This window comes from Caretta caretta, chromosome 7 (genome assembly GCF_965140235.1).
Source record: "Caretta caretta isolate rCarCar2 chromosome 7, rCarCar1.hap1, whole genome shotgun sequence".
NCBI lineage: Eukaryota > Metazoa > Chordata > Testudines > Cheloniidae > Caretta > Caretta caretta.
The window spans coordinates 41527206-41546170 of record NC_134212.1 but is presented as its reverse complement, the minus strand read 5'-3'; the positions used below and the strand labels follow the sequence as shown (position 1 = coordinate 41546170).

The following is an 18965-nucleotide window of genomic DNA, read 5'->3' as shown; positions in this document are numbered from 1 at the left end:
TTTAGGGAGGGAAGGGTAGAGTGGGTGCAGCCTAGGAGAAATGGGCTAGGGAACTGGTAGAGAGACCACCAGGCCAAGAAGGAGCAGCCCATAAAGAGATGGAATATAGGGCTGTGTTAAGGAATGTAAGGTGGCATGAACTTGGAAGGATGGCCAGGAATAATAGAGAAGAAGGGTTGCTGTGGTTGTACCACCACCAGCAGCAGTGCGGAAGTAAGGGTAGCAGTACCGCAACCCCCTCTATAGTAACTATGTGATCCCCCCACCAACTCCTTTTTGTGTCAGGACCCCTACAATTATAGTACCATGAAATTTCAGATTTAAATAGCTGAAATAATGAAATTAACTGTTTTTAAAACCCTATGACCTTGAAATTGACCAAAATGGTCTGTGAATTTGGTAGGGCCCTATTTATTATATATAGTGGAGCAGTAATTTCTTACATAGTCATTGACACCAACAATGAAAAATGCTGAAGTAATCCCAATACAGCACAGAACTAATTGCACAGGTAGCTAGCAGCAATTTACTTCCAATTACATGAAACATTTTAATAATTAGCCTCATCTATATTATAAAGCTAATGAAATCCAATGTAGTATTTCAAATGTTAGTGTCTGTATTGCTTTGTTGTGAGCTGTGAGGACAAGATTGTGGATCTTACAACAAAATCACCACGAGGTCTTAATAACCACTTTTACCCTTACATTACTTGGTTATTTTTTACAAATTCTAACAATTGCAATTTGCTTGCCTCACAGTTACTAGCCTAACTACATCTCTGACCCCTCCTGGTCGATTTGAGCATACCTTCTCAGGCCTCAGGCTTTCACTTCTATCTTGGGTGGAGTTACATGACTTTCCCACTATCAGAGTGGGCAGTGGGTTGAAGTTCCCTAGTATAAACTGGTTTCAGAGTAACAGCCCTGTTAGTCTGTATTCGCAAAAAGAAAATGAGTACTTGTGGCACCTTAGAGACTAACCAATTTATTTGAGCATAAGCTTTCGTGAGCTACAGCTCACTTAATCGGATAAACTGTGATTACTTCAGCAGACGTGATTTGGAAAAGACCACGTAGCTTTGTTCCTTCCAAGAACAATCACAGAGGTATATACAATGACCACACAGGTTTCAGCCTCTTTAAAGCAAAGTATTAAATTTTTTAGAACAAAGCATTTCTGAGAAAACATTTTTAAAATAATAACAGACTATAGTCATATCTACTTTTCCCTAAGACTTAATATTTCCTGGAACTAGGAAGGCCCAACTTCTTTAGAGAGAGTGACTACCTATAGTCTGTCTATATCAGCTTTGTCTCCCTAGATAGCTTCTGACAAGCGACCCCCTAGCTCACCAGAGAACGGCTTTTTAACTATTCTTTTGATCTCCAGGTCCTAGCTTTTGCAATTTGTCAGAGACAGGATCCTTGAAAGTAACAGCTTGCCACATTATCTTTCTAGTGAGTGTTGGTAAGTGCTCATTTAGATCTGTTGTGTTGCTTTCCTATTTGTTCCTCCCATGGACCACTATTAAGTTAGATCAATTCAATCAAACAGGCAATTCTAATAACCCACCATACATTAAGGATACCTCACCAACCAGTACACTGTCAGTGTGAATAAAATTATTGGACCTCATTATTTTTAGATTATTCCTACCACTCTTCCATCACAATTCACCATTGAAAAACTGTTCATGCTTCACCCATTTGCCAATTATTTGGTGGCTTTGAGGAGTACTGATCTCCATTCACCTAGTATCAATACTGAGAAAAAATAAAATTAAGAGGCACTCTTGTAGGCAATCTTAAGAAACCCCCAAAGTCACAAGTGATTTGCTTGCAGGCAGGGAAGTTACGGAAACTTCCACTCTAAATTGGCATTCAGAGACTCAACATCCAGTTTCCCAAATAAGGCTTGTATTTTATTGTATTCTGTGTCTCTGTGGCTTGTATGACCATTTGCTAAATAGCAAGCCTGTCTAAGAAACTGGTTCTTGCACACACTCGTTGTGCTCTAGGCAGGCCAATTCAGTGTATGTGTAGGAGTAATTTAAAAACACAAACAAAAAAAAACCAGGACGGAGAGAGCAAAATTTGGATGAAAAAACAGCAACGAGCAAAACAACAAAGAGAGACGGGGAAGGGGGGAGAGAGAAGGGAAGCAGAGACGGATAGAACTAAACCAGTTGAAACTATATTGTATACATCGGGTGCCTCTTATGCCGGCTTAGCTTTCGGGGGTACACACGGTATGTGTGCGGGGGGGGGGCTATCCCCCCTGCAGAGCAGAGCCCTCAATTGAATTAGACCTGTCGTCTAAAATGGATTCCGTGTCTGAAGCTGGGAGCGCGCGGTTTGCAGATGCAGAGAGCCCCAGCGTGCAAATGCTCTAACTCAGCGCCGCTGCGCCGAGCCCACACGCAGCATGTAAGGGCTGAGGCTGTCAACACGCCACAGACTCGGGTGCAGCACCGAGCACCAGCCTATTTCCCCCTGTCACGCGTGCGGTCTCCCAAGAAACGCCCCTGCAAAAGCCAGGCGTGGGTCCAACACACGTCACGTCACTTCACTTCTGCACGCACTCATTCCCCTCGCCCTACCTCTTCAGTCTTCCTACCATCACATCCCCCATGATTTACAGTTACCAAGAGACCCGCTTGACCAATCAGAGGCTGCCTTGTTGCGGCCTGTGTATGGAGCGCGGTGATTGGATACAGCAGGCAGGCGTGTTCCTTTGCTTCCTGTCATGCTTTCTTTTGGTTGCATCATTCCCAGCCGGCCGGTGGCTGGGGTCGTGGAGGGCGAGGCGACTGGTGAGTGCAGGGAGCCGGGCTGTCTGGCGGGTTAACCGGAGGTGGGGTGGAGTGGTGCTGTGCAGGGGGGGCTCAGCTGACTATCCACTCGCAGGGATTTGGTGCAGTGACCCCTCCCCCCGTGGTACCAGCTGTTGGGGTGGGGACTAAGCATGAGGGGGTTGTGCCTGGGAGGTGAGGGGAGCGCTGCGCCTTAGTAGTGACTGCAGGGAGGGGTGCGTGCGTGGGAGGGGGCATGTGCCAGCTCTTGATGGGGTTAATGGGTTGCCTGGGCCGCAGGCAGGACCTTGGAGGGGAGACTGTGAGTGCCTGGTTCTTAGGGGTTCTTGGTTTGTGGCAGTAACGGAAGGAAGATTGGGCAGGGGTGTGTCTGTGTCCAATTCTTGAGGGGTAGATGGTTAAGTACAAAGCAGACTGTGAAGAGTTACAGAAGACTCTCACAAACCTGGGTGACAGGGCAACAAAATGGCAGCTGAAATTCAGTGTTGATAAATGCAAAGTAATGCACATTGGAAAACATAATCTCAAGTATATATGCTAAATGGTGGGGTTTAAATTAACTGTTACCACTCAACAGAGAAATCATGGAGTTATCCTGGATAGTTTTCTGAAAACATATGCTTAATATGCAGCAGCAATCAAAAAAAGCTTACAAAATGTTAGGAGTCATTAGGAAAAGGATAGATAATAAGACAGAAAATATCATAATGCTATTATATAAATCCATGGTACACCCATCCATCACCTTGAATACTGCATGCAGTTCTTGTCACCCCATCTCAAACAAGATATATTAGAAATGGAAAAGATACAAAAAAGGCAACACAAATGATTAAGGGTATAGAACAGCTTCTGTATGAGAAGAGACCAAAAAGACTGGAACTATTCAGCTTGGAAAAGAGATGCCTAAGAGGGAGTATGATAGAAATCTAAAAAATCGTGAATGGTATGGAGAAAGTGAATAAGGAAATGTTATTTACTCTTTCACATAACCCAAGAACCTGGGGTCATCCAATGAAATTAATAGACAGTGGGTTTAACACAAAGAAGGGGAAGTACTTCACACAGTCAACTTGTGGAACTTGTTGCCAGGGGGTGAGGTGAAGGCCAGAACTATAACCGGGTTTAAAAAAGAATTAGAGACTTTCATGGAGGATAGGTCCATTAATGGCTATTAGCCAAAATGTCCAGAATACAAGTCCACACCCAGGGTGTTCCTAAACCTCTTACTGGCATGTGCTGGGACTGGATGACAGGGGTTGGCTCACTTGATTTCCCTTTTCTGTTCATTCCCCTTTGAAACAGCTGGCAATGGTTACTGTCAGAAGACTGGATATGGACCCAGTATGGCAGTTATGTTCTTAACCTTTAACCCCGAGAGTAAAGGGAAACTGCTAATAATGAATACAGTAGAACAAATATTGCATTGTAAAGAAACATGCATTGTTAATAACTTTTAAGTTATTAAAACTAATATTTTAAAAGTCTGATTTTGTCCTTATTATAATTGCTACTTGCTTTACATGTTTCTCTTAGCTTGGAAATTGAAAATCAATGAAGCCAGTTACATATTTTTTATGATCAGTTTCTTTTTGAGGTTCCCAAAACTGCAATGTTCAAGTGGCAAACAATGCACGGATGGTAAAGATGTCTGTTTAATATATGGGAATTTTAAACTGTCAATGCCTTTTTAGTTTTAGAAATATGAGATCATAACATGCCTCATGTTCCATTAAACTTCCATGGATTTGATATTGATTCTTGACTTGCTGGTATTTTTAAAGATCTGTAGAATGTAGTTACCTGTTTCCTTATCACCAAGTACGCAACAAGTCAAGGAATTAACCAAAGGATGCTAGATAAAGAAACTAACATTTCTTGCAAAGTACAGTACTTTGTAAGCATTCTACTTGTACTGGCATGTTAAGGGAAAAATATTCTTAAGGAAGGCTGACATTTGTCTGGTTTAACTGTAATAGATTTGACTCCTTTCCCCTGGGGAAAAGTTACCCAGATGCCCCCTTTGAGCTGGAATAAGCATCTTTACGAATGGCCATACTGGGTTAGACCAAAGGTCCATCTAGCCCAGTATCCTGTCTTCCAACAGTGGCCAATGCCAGGTGCCCCGGAGGGAATGAACAGAAGAGGTAATCATCAAGTGATCCATCCTTTGTTGCCCATTCCCAGCTTCTGGCAAAGAGAGGCTAGGGACGCCATCCTGGCCATCCAGGCTAATAGCCATTGATGGACCTATCCTCTATGAATTTATCTAGTTCTTTTTTTAACCCTGTTATAGTCTTGGCCTTCAGAAGATCCTCTGACAAGGAGTTCCACAGGTTGACTGTGTGTTGTGTGAAAAAATACATACTTTTTGTCTGTTTTAAACTTGCTGCCTAGTAATTTCGTTTGGTGACATTTAGTTCTTGTGTTATGAGAAGGAGTAAATAACACTTCCTTATTTACTTTCTCAACACTAGTCATGATTTTATAGACCTCCATCATATCCCCCCTTAGTTGTCTCTTTTCCAAGCGGAACAGTCCCAGTCTTATTAATCTCTCCTCATATGACGGATGCTCCATACCTCTAATCATTTTTGTTTTGCCCTTTTCTGAACCTTTTCCAATTTCAATATATCTTTTTTGAGATGGGGCGACCACGTCTGCACACAGTATTCAAGATGTGGGCATACCAAGGATTTATATAGAGGCAATATGATATTTTCTGTCGTCTTATCCATCCCTTTCTTATGATTCTGAACATTCTATTCCCTTTTTTGACCACCACTGCACATTGAGTGGATGTTTTCAGAGACCTATCCACAATGACTCCAAGATCTTTCTTGAGTGATAAGAGCTAATTTAGACCCTATAATTTTATATGTATAGTTAGGATTGTTGTTACTTTTTTTGTTGGTGAGATGACATGAGGCTATTGTCAGGTGATGGAGGCTCTTTTACCATGTAATAGCAGTATCATAAGAACTATAGCATTAAACAAATCTTGGCCATTGTTTTTTTTATCTGTTAGATGGAGTGACTTGCAGTCACTACAGAGCTGTCAGTCCCTTCAATGAAGGATCTCTCTTGGTTTTGTTTGTTTGATCAAGCTAATATAAAGAATGAAAAATTTGCAACAGTAGTTGTAGGATGAAGAGATAAATTGAAGTAACTATGCAGGGATTTTTAGGTAGGTAGTTGTACACTTTGTACATTTCTTTAACAGTTTGGCCTTTATCATAGTATTTCTTTAATTGGTCCTATGTATTCTGAGGCATTTCAACATAATTTCTGGAAGAAATGTGGCTGTTGTTATTTTAGACAGAGTTGCATCTTTTGTGATGTCTTACCGGGATGAAATCAAGTCCTTTTTGTTCTGCTTCCCTTTCTGGTTTCTGCCATAAATCTCTGCTTGTGTTTCAATCATTTTCTCAGATTGGGATTCAGAAACTCAATTTAATCATAATAAGTTTAAATCTCTAATTGTAGGGCTAAAACACGCTGTAGGAAATTGGGATCACTAATTTATCACTTCTGCAGTTTCACTGGGAGTTGCATTGTTACAAGCCTTAGACAAGGTGGCATATCTACCACCATATGATCTACCTCTGCTCTAAGAAGGGTGAAAAGGCCCACATCCTATACTACGGTCTCCACCATTGCTACCACCAGCCAAGCTGTTTTGAGGGAGGATTGTTTTCCAATTTTTCCTAATACAGGTGCATCCTAAGTATGTTGGAGTATTACACAGCGTTTCTGGGTGGCTATTTGGAAAGTTCCAGTGGGGGAAGAAAATCATGCATAGAAAACTTTCTACAAGTTTAGTCTTGAAATAGCAGCTATGTGATGAGTTGTGTACAATGCTACTTAGAACGGAACAGAATAACTCAGCCAGAAGAGATGGGTTTTATGGTCTAAGCATAAGATTTGAAATACATGTTGGAACTGCATGTTCAAAGCCTGGTGTGGCTCACTGAGTCCTTCATCTTCATGAAACAGATACATTGTGTTATATTGTTCTGTTCTCCACCTGACCCTTTAGTGTAAGACCTTTAAAAGCAAGTTTGCTGTGTGGCAATCAAAGATCCTATGATATCCTTTGCTATTGGACAAATTCCCTCTCCACAACCACATGTTAAATTGTGCTGTTCACAGGTTGTCCACCTGGCTCTTGCCCCCTGTTCTAGCAGTGGTGGATTTTCAGTGTGGAGATGTGGTATATTTCACTTGCTTAACTCAAAGAATGTGTTCAGCACTGTACTTCAAAGAGTTTTCAGCCTAAAAGAGACAGAAAATGGGATATGCTGGGTATCCAGTCTTGTATATTTTTTTTTAAAAAGGAATTCTTAATAATTTACTCAAATGTCAATCTTTAGGAGGTGTTTGTATAAGGGGAAGGTGGAGATTTGAACTAGCCTGGTGAGGGAATTTCATGCATGTGGAATCGGGCATGTAATAGAGAATGGGAGAAGATGAATAAAGCATGAATGATCACATCATGACATAGGAAGGTGATGTGGAACTTGACTTCAAGACAGCTGAAGTCAGCAGGAGTCTTTGGATCAGACCTATAGTTAGGATTCTATAGGACTTTAGAAACTAACTGATAGTGATAAAAATAGACATAAATTATTCTGATTGTAATATTTTACTTTTTCTTTATTTTAAATACTTTGGGTTGCAGCTATGGCAAAAAGTGATTCATAATCTTTTTTTAATTCACAACCCACACAATGGCTGAAATATTTTAAATCCACCATGCTAAATTATTTGAATTGTATTAATTTATGGTATAATTAAATTATTGATTTAATATATTTTAAATAGAATTTTAGTAGGCTCCTGATTTTAATGCGTATGTAATTGTATTTCCCTCTTCTAGGTAAAAAGACTGCTATTTGTCCATGTTAGCTGTAGCACCATCAGTACAGATTGAAGAACACCGGTCCCGCTGAATGTTGTCTCCTTTTCAAAAAAGTATGTTAAAAATTTATTCCCTAGTAGTATGTTGTTTACATTTAATTTACTATTCAGTAATAGCACTAAATTGTGAATTAAAGAAGACATAAGAGAGACAGCAAAATCATAGTAGTAGTACAAATGTATGCATATATATGGCGAAATCTTATTTCTTTCTTAAAATAATTAATGCATAGCTTAGTGTTTCATTCTGTGTGGAAATGTTGTCTTACCAAAAGTAGATATAGAGCGATTTTCACAGTACAATACTCTCATATCACTAGCAAAAACAATAATTTCTGCCTGCAAAGTTATGTCAATAAACTCAGAAAGTAATCGTGTCATGGTTTTTGTTGCTTTGTGTATATCTTTTTGGTTGCTTGGGTTTTCTGTCCTGAGCCTTTTTATCATATTGATGCTTGACTTGTATTGGAGATTGATGGCATTTTAACTATATCTCTTTTTACTTTTATGATTTTAGCAGCATCAGTAGTGGGTGGCAGGTTTAGTTTTTTCACTTATGGTGCAAGGCTTCCTCTTGGTATCAATTTTGAAAGATTTAGTGTACACTGCTTTTAAAACATTTTTGGAGACAGAAGTAACCTTTTGAAAAGAACTTCTCATTTAGGAGAAGTTAAACTTTAAAAAATTCAGCTTGCTTGGTTTCATGCTTTCGTGCCAGCAGAATGATAGATATTAAAAAACAAAAACAAAAAGTGTTTTAACCAGTAAATGTACAGTCAAAATCAATACAGCTTTTATCATCACTTCTGGTTAAGGCCCTTGTTACAGACCCCTGGGGTACAACCTGGACCTGTGGGACTGCTGTGCCCCCTTAACTCTCCAATCTGGGCTGGGCTGTCTCTTAAAATGCTATACTAGTGACAAGCAGCAAACCCCTCCAGGTGCTGTGATCACTCAGCCAACAACATGCGGAGACACACCAGCCAAATTGCATGAATGCTCTCTAAGCCACTCATGAACTGTAAACAAGGAGAGACCAGCAAACTTCCTCCCCCTCCCCGTGCGGACCCAGCCTCGCCCCTCAGAAATGTACCATCTCACACTGCTCAAGACCTCTTGAACAATACAAGCTCATTAATTAGTTTGCGTTGTCATCAAAGGATAGTGGACATTGCCCAGCCTTTGTAATCTGAGCAGATCCCCCAAGCACTTAGGACAAACTCACTGTTTACAGTTAAACATCAAAATAAGTTTATTAACTACAGAAAGATAGATTTTAAGTGATTTATAAGTGATAGGCATAGAGGTCGGGGTTGGTTATATAAGAAATAAAAGGTTAAAATTACAGTCTAAGTCCTAAACTTTATCAGACTAAGCAAGATTTGAATCAAGCAGTTTTCCTCACCCTACTGGATGTTGGAGGCTGCTTACAGTTCTTAGTAAACAGGCTGAATTCCCTTTTCAGCCTGGGACCAATCTCCCCAGTTCTTTTTCTTCCCAAAGTTCTTGTTTCCTTCAGAGTAGGTGGGAGAGGAGAGCAGTCAAGTGGTGATGGCATTGCCCCTTCATTTTAAACTCTCTTTGAGGGGCTGGAAAGATCCTTCCTGGTCACGGGGGCTAGGCAGTCCCTATTGTGTTCTCTCGGGGTCTTTGGGAGGGGCCCACTGGGAGAGTAGATTGTCCTTAATGGGCCATCAACACATAGCAAGCTAGTCCTGATGTAAAACTGTGTTGGGGTTGTTAGTTGCTCCTTTGTTGCCACTAAAAGGCTAGCTGTGGATATCTCCTGGACTCTCAGCATATTGCAGTAACAAGCATGTAGCAAAACCTACTATCCTCTGAAGTTATGAATGTTAAACAGATCATGACTTCTCGAATAATACCTCACAAGGCATACTTTACACAAAACATATCATAATTAGGGCTGTCACGCGTAATTAAAAAATTAATTGCTATTAATCGCACTGTTAATAATAGAATACCATTTATTTAAATATTTTTAGATTTTTTTACATTTTCAAATATATTAATTTCAATTACAACACAGAATACAAAGTTTACAGTGCTCACTTTATTCTTTTGATTACTAGTATTTGCACTGTAAAAAACAAAAGAAATAGTATATTTCAATTCACCTAATACAAGTACTGTAGTGCAATCTCTTTATAACAAAAGTTGAACTTACAAATGTAGAATTATGTACAAAAAATAACTGCATTCAAAAATAAAACAGTGTAAAACTTTAGAACCTACAAGTTCACTTGGTCCTACTTCAGCCAATCACTCAGAAAAACAAGTTTGGTTACAATTTGCAGGAGACAATGCTTCCCACATTTTGTTTACAGTGTCACCTGAAAGTGAGAACAGGCGTTTGCAGGGCACTGTTGTAGCCAGCAATGCAAAATATTTATGTGCCAGATGTGCTAAAGATTCATATGTCCCTTCATGCTTCAGCCACAATTCCAGAAGACGTGTGTCCATGCTGATGACGGGTTCTGTTCAATAATGATCCAAAGCAGAGTGGACCGACACATGTTCGCTTTCATCGTCTGAGTCAGATGCCACCAGGAGAAGGTTGATTTTCTTTTTTGGTGGTTTGGGTTCTATCCACATCATAGTGTTGCTCTTTTAAGACTTTTAAAAGCATGCTCCACACCTTGTCCCTCTTTGGAAGGCACTTCAGATTCTCAAACCTTGGGTCGAGTGCTGTAGCTATCCTTAGAAATCTCACATTGGTACCTTCTTCGTGTTTTGTCAAATCTGCTGTGAAAGTGTTCTTAAAACGAACATGTGCTGGGTCATCAAAGGAAACTGCTATAACATGAAATACATGGCAGAATGCGGGTAAAACAGAATGGGAGAAATACAATTCTCCCCCAAGGAGTTCAGTCACAAATTTAATGAACACATTATTTTTTTAACAAGCATCATGAGCATGGAAGCATGTCCTCTGGAATGGTGGCCGAAGCATAAGGGATATAAGAATGATTAGCATGTCTGGCACGTAAATACCTTGCAATGCCGGCTACAAAAGTGCCATGCGAACGCCTGTTCTCATTTACAGGTGACACTGCTGCCTTCTTATTTAAAATATCTCCTGTAAATGTAAACAAACTTGTTTGTCTTAGGAATTGACTGAACAAGAAGTAGGACTGAGTGGACTTGTAGGCGCTAAAGTTTTACATTGTTTTGTTTTTGAGGGCAGTTATGTAACAACAACAAAAAAATCTACATTCTAAGTTACATTTTCATGATAAAGAGATTGCACTACAGTACTTGTACGAGTTGAATTGAAAAATACTATTTCTTTTGTTTATCATTTTTACAGTGCAAATATTTGTAATAAAAAATTATATAAAGTGAGCAGTGTACACTTTGTATTCTGTGTTGTGATAGAAATCAATATTTTTGAAAATGTAGAAGAACATCCAAAAATATGCAATACATTTCAATTGGTATTCTATTGTTAAACAATACGATTAATTCCAATTAATTTTTTAATCGCAGTTACTTTTTTTTGAGTTAATCATGTGAGTTAACTGTGATTAATTGACAGCCCCAATCATAATCATATAATGGTGAATATGTGGGTACAGGGTGTCCTTTTGAGGTACAGTGTATCAGTATTTGGGGTTCAAATAGTTTCCATCAGCTTGTATCTCCCTCTTGTGTCACGGGAATGATGTTTTTTCAACAGACTGCTACATGATTTTAGTAAGGCTTTTGACACAGTCCCACATGACGATTCTCATAAGCAAACTAGGTCTGGATGAAATGACTGTAAGGTGGTTGCATAACTGGATGGAAGACTGTACTCGGAGTAGTCATCAGTGGTTTGCTGTCAAATTGTGGGAGGGTGTTGCCTAGTGGGGTCTTGGAGGACTATGTCCTGGGTATAGTACTATTCAATATTTTCATTAATTATTTGAATAATGGAGTGGAGAGTGTGCTTCTAAAATTTGGGGATGAGACCAAACTGGGAGGCATTGCAAGTACTTTGAAGGACTGGATTAGAATTCAAAACAACCTTGACAAATCAGAGAAGTGGTCTGAAATCCACAAGACGAAATTCAATCAAGACAAGTGCCAAGTATTGTGATTAGAAAGGAAAAATGAAAGGGGAATGGAGAATAGCTGAAAATGATCTGGAGGATATAGTGTATCACAAATTGAATATGAGTCAACAATGTGATGCAGTTGTGAAAAAGGCTAATCTCATTATTGTGTATATTAACTTGAGTGTTGTAAGACATGAGAGGTAATTGTCCTGGTCGGCACTGGAGAGGACTCAGCTGGAGTACTGTGTCGAATTCTGGGTGTCACAATTCGGAAATACTGTGGACAAATTGGAGCGAGTCCAGAGGAAAGTGACAAAAATGATTAAAAGTTTTAGAAAAACTGACCTATTTAAGGAAAGGTTTAAAAAAAAAAAAGTGGGTATGTTTAGTTTTGAGAAAAGAAGACAGAGGGGTGACCTGATAAGTCAAATTTGTTAAGAGCTGTTACAAAGCGGAATACAGTAATCCAGTTGTCTTTCACGTCTACTAAAGACAGGACAGGAAATAATTAGCTTAATCTTCAGAAAGGTAGTTTTAGATTTAGACATTAGGAAGAACTGTAAAGGTAGCTATTTTCTAGAATAAGTTTCCAAGGGTTGTGGTGGCATCCCCCGTCATTGGAGATTTGTAAGAACATGTTGGACAAATGCTCATCGGGGTGGTCTAATTTTATTTGTTCTGTCTCAGATCAGGGTGCTACTTTGATGACCTCCTGAGGTTCCTTCCAGCCTTAGATTTCTGTGATTTGGTGTTTAATTCTTATACCTTGAGCTCCCATGGTGATGTGAGTGCAGTGTCTTGGAGGCTATGAACAGTGCAACCTAGTCAGGATGGGTACTGCAACCTGCTTCTGGGTCATGACACAAAGACCTGAAGTAGTAGAGTCAGAATATTGCATTGTTGTTTTTGTATTATGAATGGTCTGTCTTTAAGGCACTAATTTGTCCTTTATCCCCCGCTGTATCAAAGTACTAGATTTAACATAATAAATTCTGTGCTCTAGTCTTGTGTCCAGTTGTAGTTTATCTACTAATGTAGCAGCTTGATATAATTTTTGTGGTAGCAGTTTTTATTGGCTTAACGTCTGTTAGTATTGTTTATGCCACAGCTTCAGGTAACTAAGCATAGTTTTGTAGTATTAAAAGTCAAGTTTTTCTAAATTCTGTCCTGCAGATTGAGAAAACTGACCTGTAATGAGGAGTTACTACATCCCTGATCTTGCCCATTAAATGGTTTTTCGACGCAGTTCTGAAAAATTAGACTTCCATCAATTCAGGTAAAATTCCTTTGTACTGTTAAAAATAGAAAGTCTTTGCTATGCATGTGAATGTGTGCCCTGTGGTTACTGGAAACTGTTGTGTTAGTACAGTGCTCCAGTTAGTAGAAATGGGCCAAAAGTAATACTGTGGTTTATGCATGGAGTCTGTGATATCATAGCAGCCTCCATAGCCCGGTTACAGTTACATTTTATTAGTATCTTATGAACAGAAAAGAACTTTTAAAATATTTACTATAGTGAGTCATGAGGAATTGATGACTTCATTCAGAGAAGATCACCATGGTAAATACTGAGTAAACTTATGGTTTAGTATGTTTGTATTTGCTGCCAATCAGAGGAAACCATTGTGTTTGATAGAGTGTGTGTAGTGGTTAAGGCAGAAGGCTTTGCATTTGGGAAATATTGGTTTTATTTTCACTTCGGCCACTAAATGGCTGTGTGACCTTGGGGCTGTGAACAAAACATAGATGATCCCTTCCTCCAATTAATGTTTGTAAAGCACTCCAACATCCTAGGGTGGAAACTGCTGCAGAAGTGTGAAGTATTGTTATTTATATTAATTAAGTCTTAACATCTAGGCCAGGGGTTCTCACCAGGGCCGTCCCTACCCATACGCAAAGTACGCAGCTGTGTAGGACACCAGGAAATTTGGGGCACCAAATCTGTCAGTGCCCTGTGCAGCTGCGTGCTGCTCCAGCCCCTGCCCCACCTCTACCACATGGCCCCCACCCCTGCTTCGCCCCAACCCCGCCCCCACTCCACCCCTTCTGCAAAGCCCCCGCCCCACTCCACCGCTTCCTGCTCCGCCCCAGCCCTGCCCCTACTCCCCGCCGCCGGTGAGTGCAGGCCCAGCCCTGCTGCAGTCCTCAGGGAAGTACAGCGACCTGGCCCCAGCTGCACCGCTGGTGAGAGCTGGGGGGAGGTTCCTCTTCCCTCCCCCCCCCCAGAGCCTGGGGGGGGCAGGGGGGCCGCATAGGGCCCCAGAATAGCTAGGGACGGCCCTGGTTCTCACCACAATTTTTTTTAGTGCCCTCAGAGTGCGGCCACCAACTCTTGCTGGTAGCTGCTCAGACAATTTTTCATAAAATACTTAATTTACTTTAGAAAAAACAAATTTGCACATGTATATGTTCAAATCATAGTAATTTATGTAGGGGGTTTTTTCAGACTCAATAATAAAAATAATGTACAGTTGTCTCTATTCTTTACTGAACCTAAACAGAATAGAAACACAAATAAGGTGCTCTGCATGTTCTTGTCTTTTCTTATTGTTTCTCTCCCTTTTTTTGGCTGCATTTTTTTTAGACTTGCTAGCTACTGTGAAAAGTGATATTTGTATGTTTGTTAATATAATTTTTTCACAGCAGCAGACTTGTTAGCTAGCTGAGAGGCAGTAAAAAGTGATATTAACAAATATACAAATACCATTTTTCGTAGCAGACTTACTCAGCCCTGGCAAGCTGGGGAACAAATTAAACCTTGGATGGGGAGCTGGGTGGGGAGGCAGCAGTGGAGATGAGAGGGGTGTTGAGCCTAGGGATAGAGTCCTGTGGCCAAGGGATGGAGGCCACCGCTGAGTCGTCAAAGCCTGAGCCCAAAGCCTCGCGGTCAGAGCCCGTGGCAAGAGCACGCAGCCTGAGCCTGCTGCCCACCATACCAGGGCTGAAGCCAGAAGCCTGAGCCCCACCGGCCTGGGAAGATGGGCAACTCACACCAGCTGTCTGCTCCTCCGGTTGTTTTCAAAGGGGGGCAAGGCCCAACCCCTTCTGGCAGCCCCAGGGGAGGGGCCGCTGCTTTGCTCCTCACTTCCCCAAATCACCACCCAAGAGGCTGTGGCCGCAAGAAAAGCCCCTGGTGGCCGAATGCAGCCACAGTGGCCACATTTGAGAAATGCTGGTGTAGGGTTATTGCTCGCCTTGTTAGAATACACAAAAGCATTGTCTTGTTCAAAACTCCTTATAATCATCAGCTAGTGGTTTCCTTGATGAGCTATGTACCAGAAGATGACTTTGTGCTATAGCAATAACCAGGGCTAAATTGTGGCATTATGCCATGTACTGGAGATGGCGCAGAGTCATGCTGTCCCAGGAGACATTTTTCTCTAAGGAGGTACTTCCTGGAGTGCACAGCTACTGCGCCAAGGTTCTGTGGATCTGTCTGTCGGTTGTCAACTGGCTCTACTGGCTGACCTTGTTGAGGGAGTGGACCTGCCTCCTTCATATATCCTTTGCACAGAAAAACACTTTCATCATCTCCAGTTCTGTGGAATCTTTGCACTCTGAGCACAAGGACTCCCTTTATGTGCCATTGGGTACTTTGCTTCCCTCCAACATTTGCACAGGGGTCAGACACAGTCTGGCCCAAACTTGTGAAAGATATGTGGCATATCCCCTCCTAAAAGGGCCATGTTTTTCTGAGGAAATATGAGGAAAATTGAGGAAAATGAGCCATCCTTACTGTTACGAATGTAGTACAAATCAGGGATTGAAAAATTCACCTGCCGCCTCACTTAGGTGAGCGGTTCTTGGATGTGTTTTGAGAATGATGGGTGTGTGACGGGTTCGATCACAGAGATCCCCTTGGGACTGCCACTTGATGTGCTGAGAGTACCTCTGAGCCCATTTTCCCTGCCAGCTAGAGACTTCAGTACCCTGTCTTGTTGAGCCAGACACACTAGCCTGCTGCAGACACCAACCCAAGTCTGAACCACGTCCCCCAAAGCTGCAGACCTAACTGAAAACAGCTTAGAAAGTGCTCCTGTCTCTAGCACCCAGACACTTGGTTCCCAATGAGATCCAAACTCCAAATAAATCTGTTTTACTCTGTATAAAGCTTATACAGGATAAACTCATAAATTGTCCACCCTCTATAATCCTGATAGACCAATATGCACAGCTGTTTGCAGAATGAAACAAAGCATGCAAGTTTAGGCCTAATATATTAAGAAACTGATTACAGATGAAATCTCAGCCCCAGAGATGTTCCAATAAGCTTCTTTCACAGGCTAGACTCCTTCCTAGTCTGGGACCAATCCTTTTCAGACCAACTTTGTAGTCTGTGGCCTGCGTCCAGCAATCGCTCACAATCCCGTAGTTACTGTCCTTTGTTCCAGTGTCTTTCAGGCATTTCTTTGGGGTGGAGAGGCCATCTCTTGAGCCAGCAGAAGACAAAATGGAGGGGTTTCCAGGGCCTTTTATATTCTCTTTTGAGGGCAGAAACCCCTTTGTTCTCCTGTGCAAAGTCACAGCAACAAGGTGGAGTTTGTAGCCACCTGGGCAAGTCACATGTCTGTGAATAATTCAACTTTTTACAGGCCGACACCATTGTTTACATGTTAGTTTGAACGTTCCCAGGAAAGCACAGATGTGGATTGGCATCTCCCACAGTCCATTGTCAGTTAAGTGTTTCTTGATCGGGCACTTACTGAGAATAGTCCTTTCTCAAGAAGCCGACCAAATGCTTCACTGAGGCTACTTAGAATCAAACACATTGAGATACAAGTACATAGCCAATATTCATAACTTCAAATACAAAAATGATACACACATACAGACAACATAACCAGCAAATTATAACCTTTCCATAGACAGCTCACTTGACCTCCTCTGTACAAGACCTGGGGCAACCATAGGACCATCATCCATAGGCAACAATGATCTTTACGGTCACAGTTCATGTCAATAATGTCACAGGGTGGACAGGCTAAGCTGTCATTTTCTGCAGCATTTAAACTTTCACATTTTAAAAATGAAGCTTCTGGATTTTATGGCTCTGTGTAAAAAAACACAAACAAACAAAAAACCTTTTGATCATGAATTGATGCTGTCTTCCTGAGTAGTGCTTCTGATGTTTCTCAGTGTACTTGACAAGACTGAATACAATTAACAAAGCTCTGTCTTTTCGGTTCTGTGATTCACAAACCTGTGGGCAGCAGTGAAACGGAAGACTCTGACTGTTTCATTTTTGCTGTGGTTTGGGAAACCCAGAGCAGTAGCAGCAGATATTGGAATAGAGACAGATTAAAGCTTCTTCCCTTTTTCACCTATCTCCACAGCCACTTAAGCAGACAGGATTTGTCCTGAATATCACTGTGTCATTGGTACCAGCATGTTCCATCAGCACGGGTTCCACCCCAGCACTCACTACAAATTTATGTAGATGTTTTGTGAAATCTGTGTTCAAACCTGAGTATCTCAGTCACATACTCATGTATTTCTAATGGTCAAATCTTCTAGCACTATTGCATCTCCATGTGCTGGAGAAATCTTGTTTGTGAATGAGAAATGATTGTCCTTGTAGTGAGTCATTGACTCAGCCAGAATTAGAGTACAGCTTTGGGCTCTGACTTTTACACTGGGCTGTTTTTTAGCTCTTCAGGGAATTGCCAGGAATAAGTAAGAATAGGCTGTTGGGTGAAAACTTTGGCTTGATTTTTACTGAGAGCAGAGAACTTTGCTTCTGAAAATTAGGTGAACAGGTTGATTAGAAATTGTCAGAGCCATTCACCAACTCCCAAAGTGCATAGTGGAGGTTTTACCACCAAATAATGGGGAGCAACAGGAGAAAAGTAATAAACAAGGGCAGGAAAATGTTACTGAACAGCTCTGGTTGCAAAGTCAGATAGAAATTGTTGCTCTCCACTTTTCTTCTTTCTTATCACTGATCTAATTCCCTGTCTCCTTGTCCAGACCCTTCCATCCTCATCCTTCACTACACATCTATTGTACTTCCTTTTACATTACCATGTTAGTTTAAATGCTGATTTGGGATCCAGCTCAGATCTCTATATTTAAAGTGTTAAATTTGAGCTGCTTTTTAATACCTGGGAGAACCACAACCTGACTAGAGGGGGGAAAGCACAATTTCTTAAGTTTTTCATGGAAGTGCTCCTTCAAATCTGGAAGAAAATTTGAAAGGGCATTTAGTTTTAAGTAACCAAGGAAACCCAGTGGAAAACCAACAATGAACGTAATCAAGAGTAAATGGAGAACCACTTCCTCATACTATTGTATCACCATGAAATATGAAAATACGTCATAGTGTATTTAGAACAGACTGCTACCTTAGTTATGATTTTGAAACAAGCTGCTAAGCTGTGATCAAGAATCTTGCTGTGATATGGTGGAATATACTATGAGATTCTTTTCTAATGGCATAGTGTACTGTATTGAGAAGCTATTTATCCTTGCTTGTTCTGTCTTGAAAATCAAAACTCATTTTCTACATGATATTGTTTGATCCTTATAGGGGAAAGAATGGTTCAGCAAGTTGCAGAAAACATAAATTTTCCTCAGGAGGAAGAGAAGATACTGAATCTCTGGAACACACTTGATTGTTTTCAGGAATGCCTGAAACAGTCAAAAAACAGACCAAGGTAAAAAGCGGCATAAAAGATACAACTGGTATGCATGAAAATAAAGTGCTTATTTACCTGTAGCTCTTCTCCCTTCTGCTTGCCCACTCATACTACAGCTGCTGCCTCCTTTAGAACTCTAAGCCAGCACCACTTTCCATGTTATTACCTTTTCTTTTTTTTCCCTCCTGAAGGAGGAAAAACACACACACACACACACACACACACACACACAGAGAGAGAGAGAGGATTTTAGCTCCAGTGCTGGTATTGTAGAACCTCAGAGATATGAACTGAGCAGTCAACCACATACCTCATTTGGAACCGGAAGTACACAATCAGGCAGCGGCAGAGAAAAAAAAATACAGTACTGTTAATTTGTTTTTTGTAATTTACATTTCAGAGAAAGCAGCATTTTTCTTCTGTATAGTAAAGTTTCAAAACTGTATTAAGTCAGTGTTCAGTTGTAAACTTTTGAAAGAGCAACCATAATGTTTTGTTCAGTTACAAACATTTCAGAGTTGCAAACAACCTCCATTC

General features: G+C 40.8%; 1 protein-coding gene and 1 non-coding gene across 2 annotated transcripts in view; both read left to right on the top strand.

Moving 5' to 3' along the window:
- The first annotated feature begins 2697 nt into the window (after positions 1–2697).
- Positions 2698–18965, top strand: part of IARS1 (isoleucyl-tRNA synthetase 1) — a 191187-nt gene continuing 174919 nt past the window's right edge. The window contains exons 1-4 of the mRNA XM_048856251.2: positions 2698–2815; positions 7695–7789; positions 12967–13069; positions 18320–18446. Coding sequence (XP_048712208.1) covers positions 18328–18446 — 119 coding nt within the window. The 5' untranslated portion in view covers positions 2698–2815; positions 7695–7789; positions 12967–13069; positions 18320–18327. The remainder of the gene's footprint in view (positions 2816–7694; positions 7790–12966; positions 13070–18319; positions 18447–18965) is intronic.
- On the top strand, positions 13127–13261 carry LOC125640733 (small nucleolar RNA SNORA84). Its single transcript, XR_007357885.1, has one exon. It is a non-coding gene; the product is annotated as a small nucleolar RNA SNORA84 (small nucleolar RNA).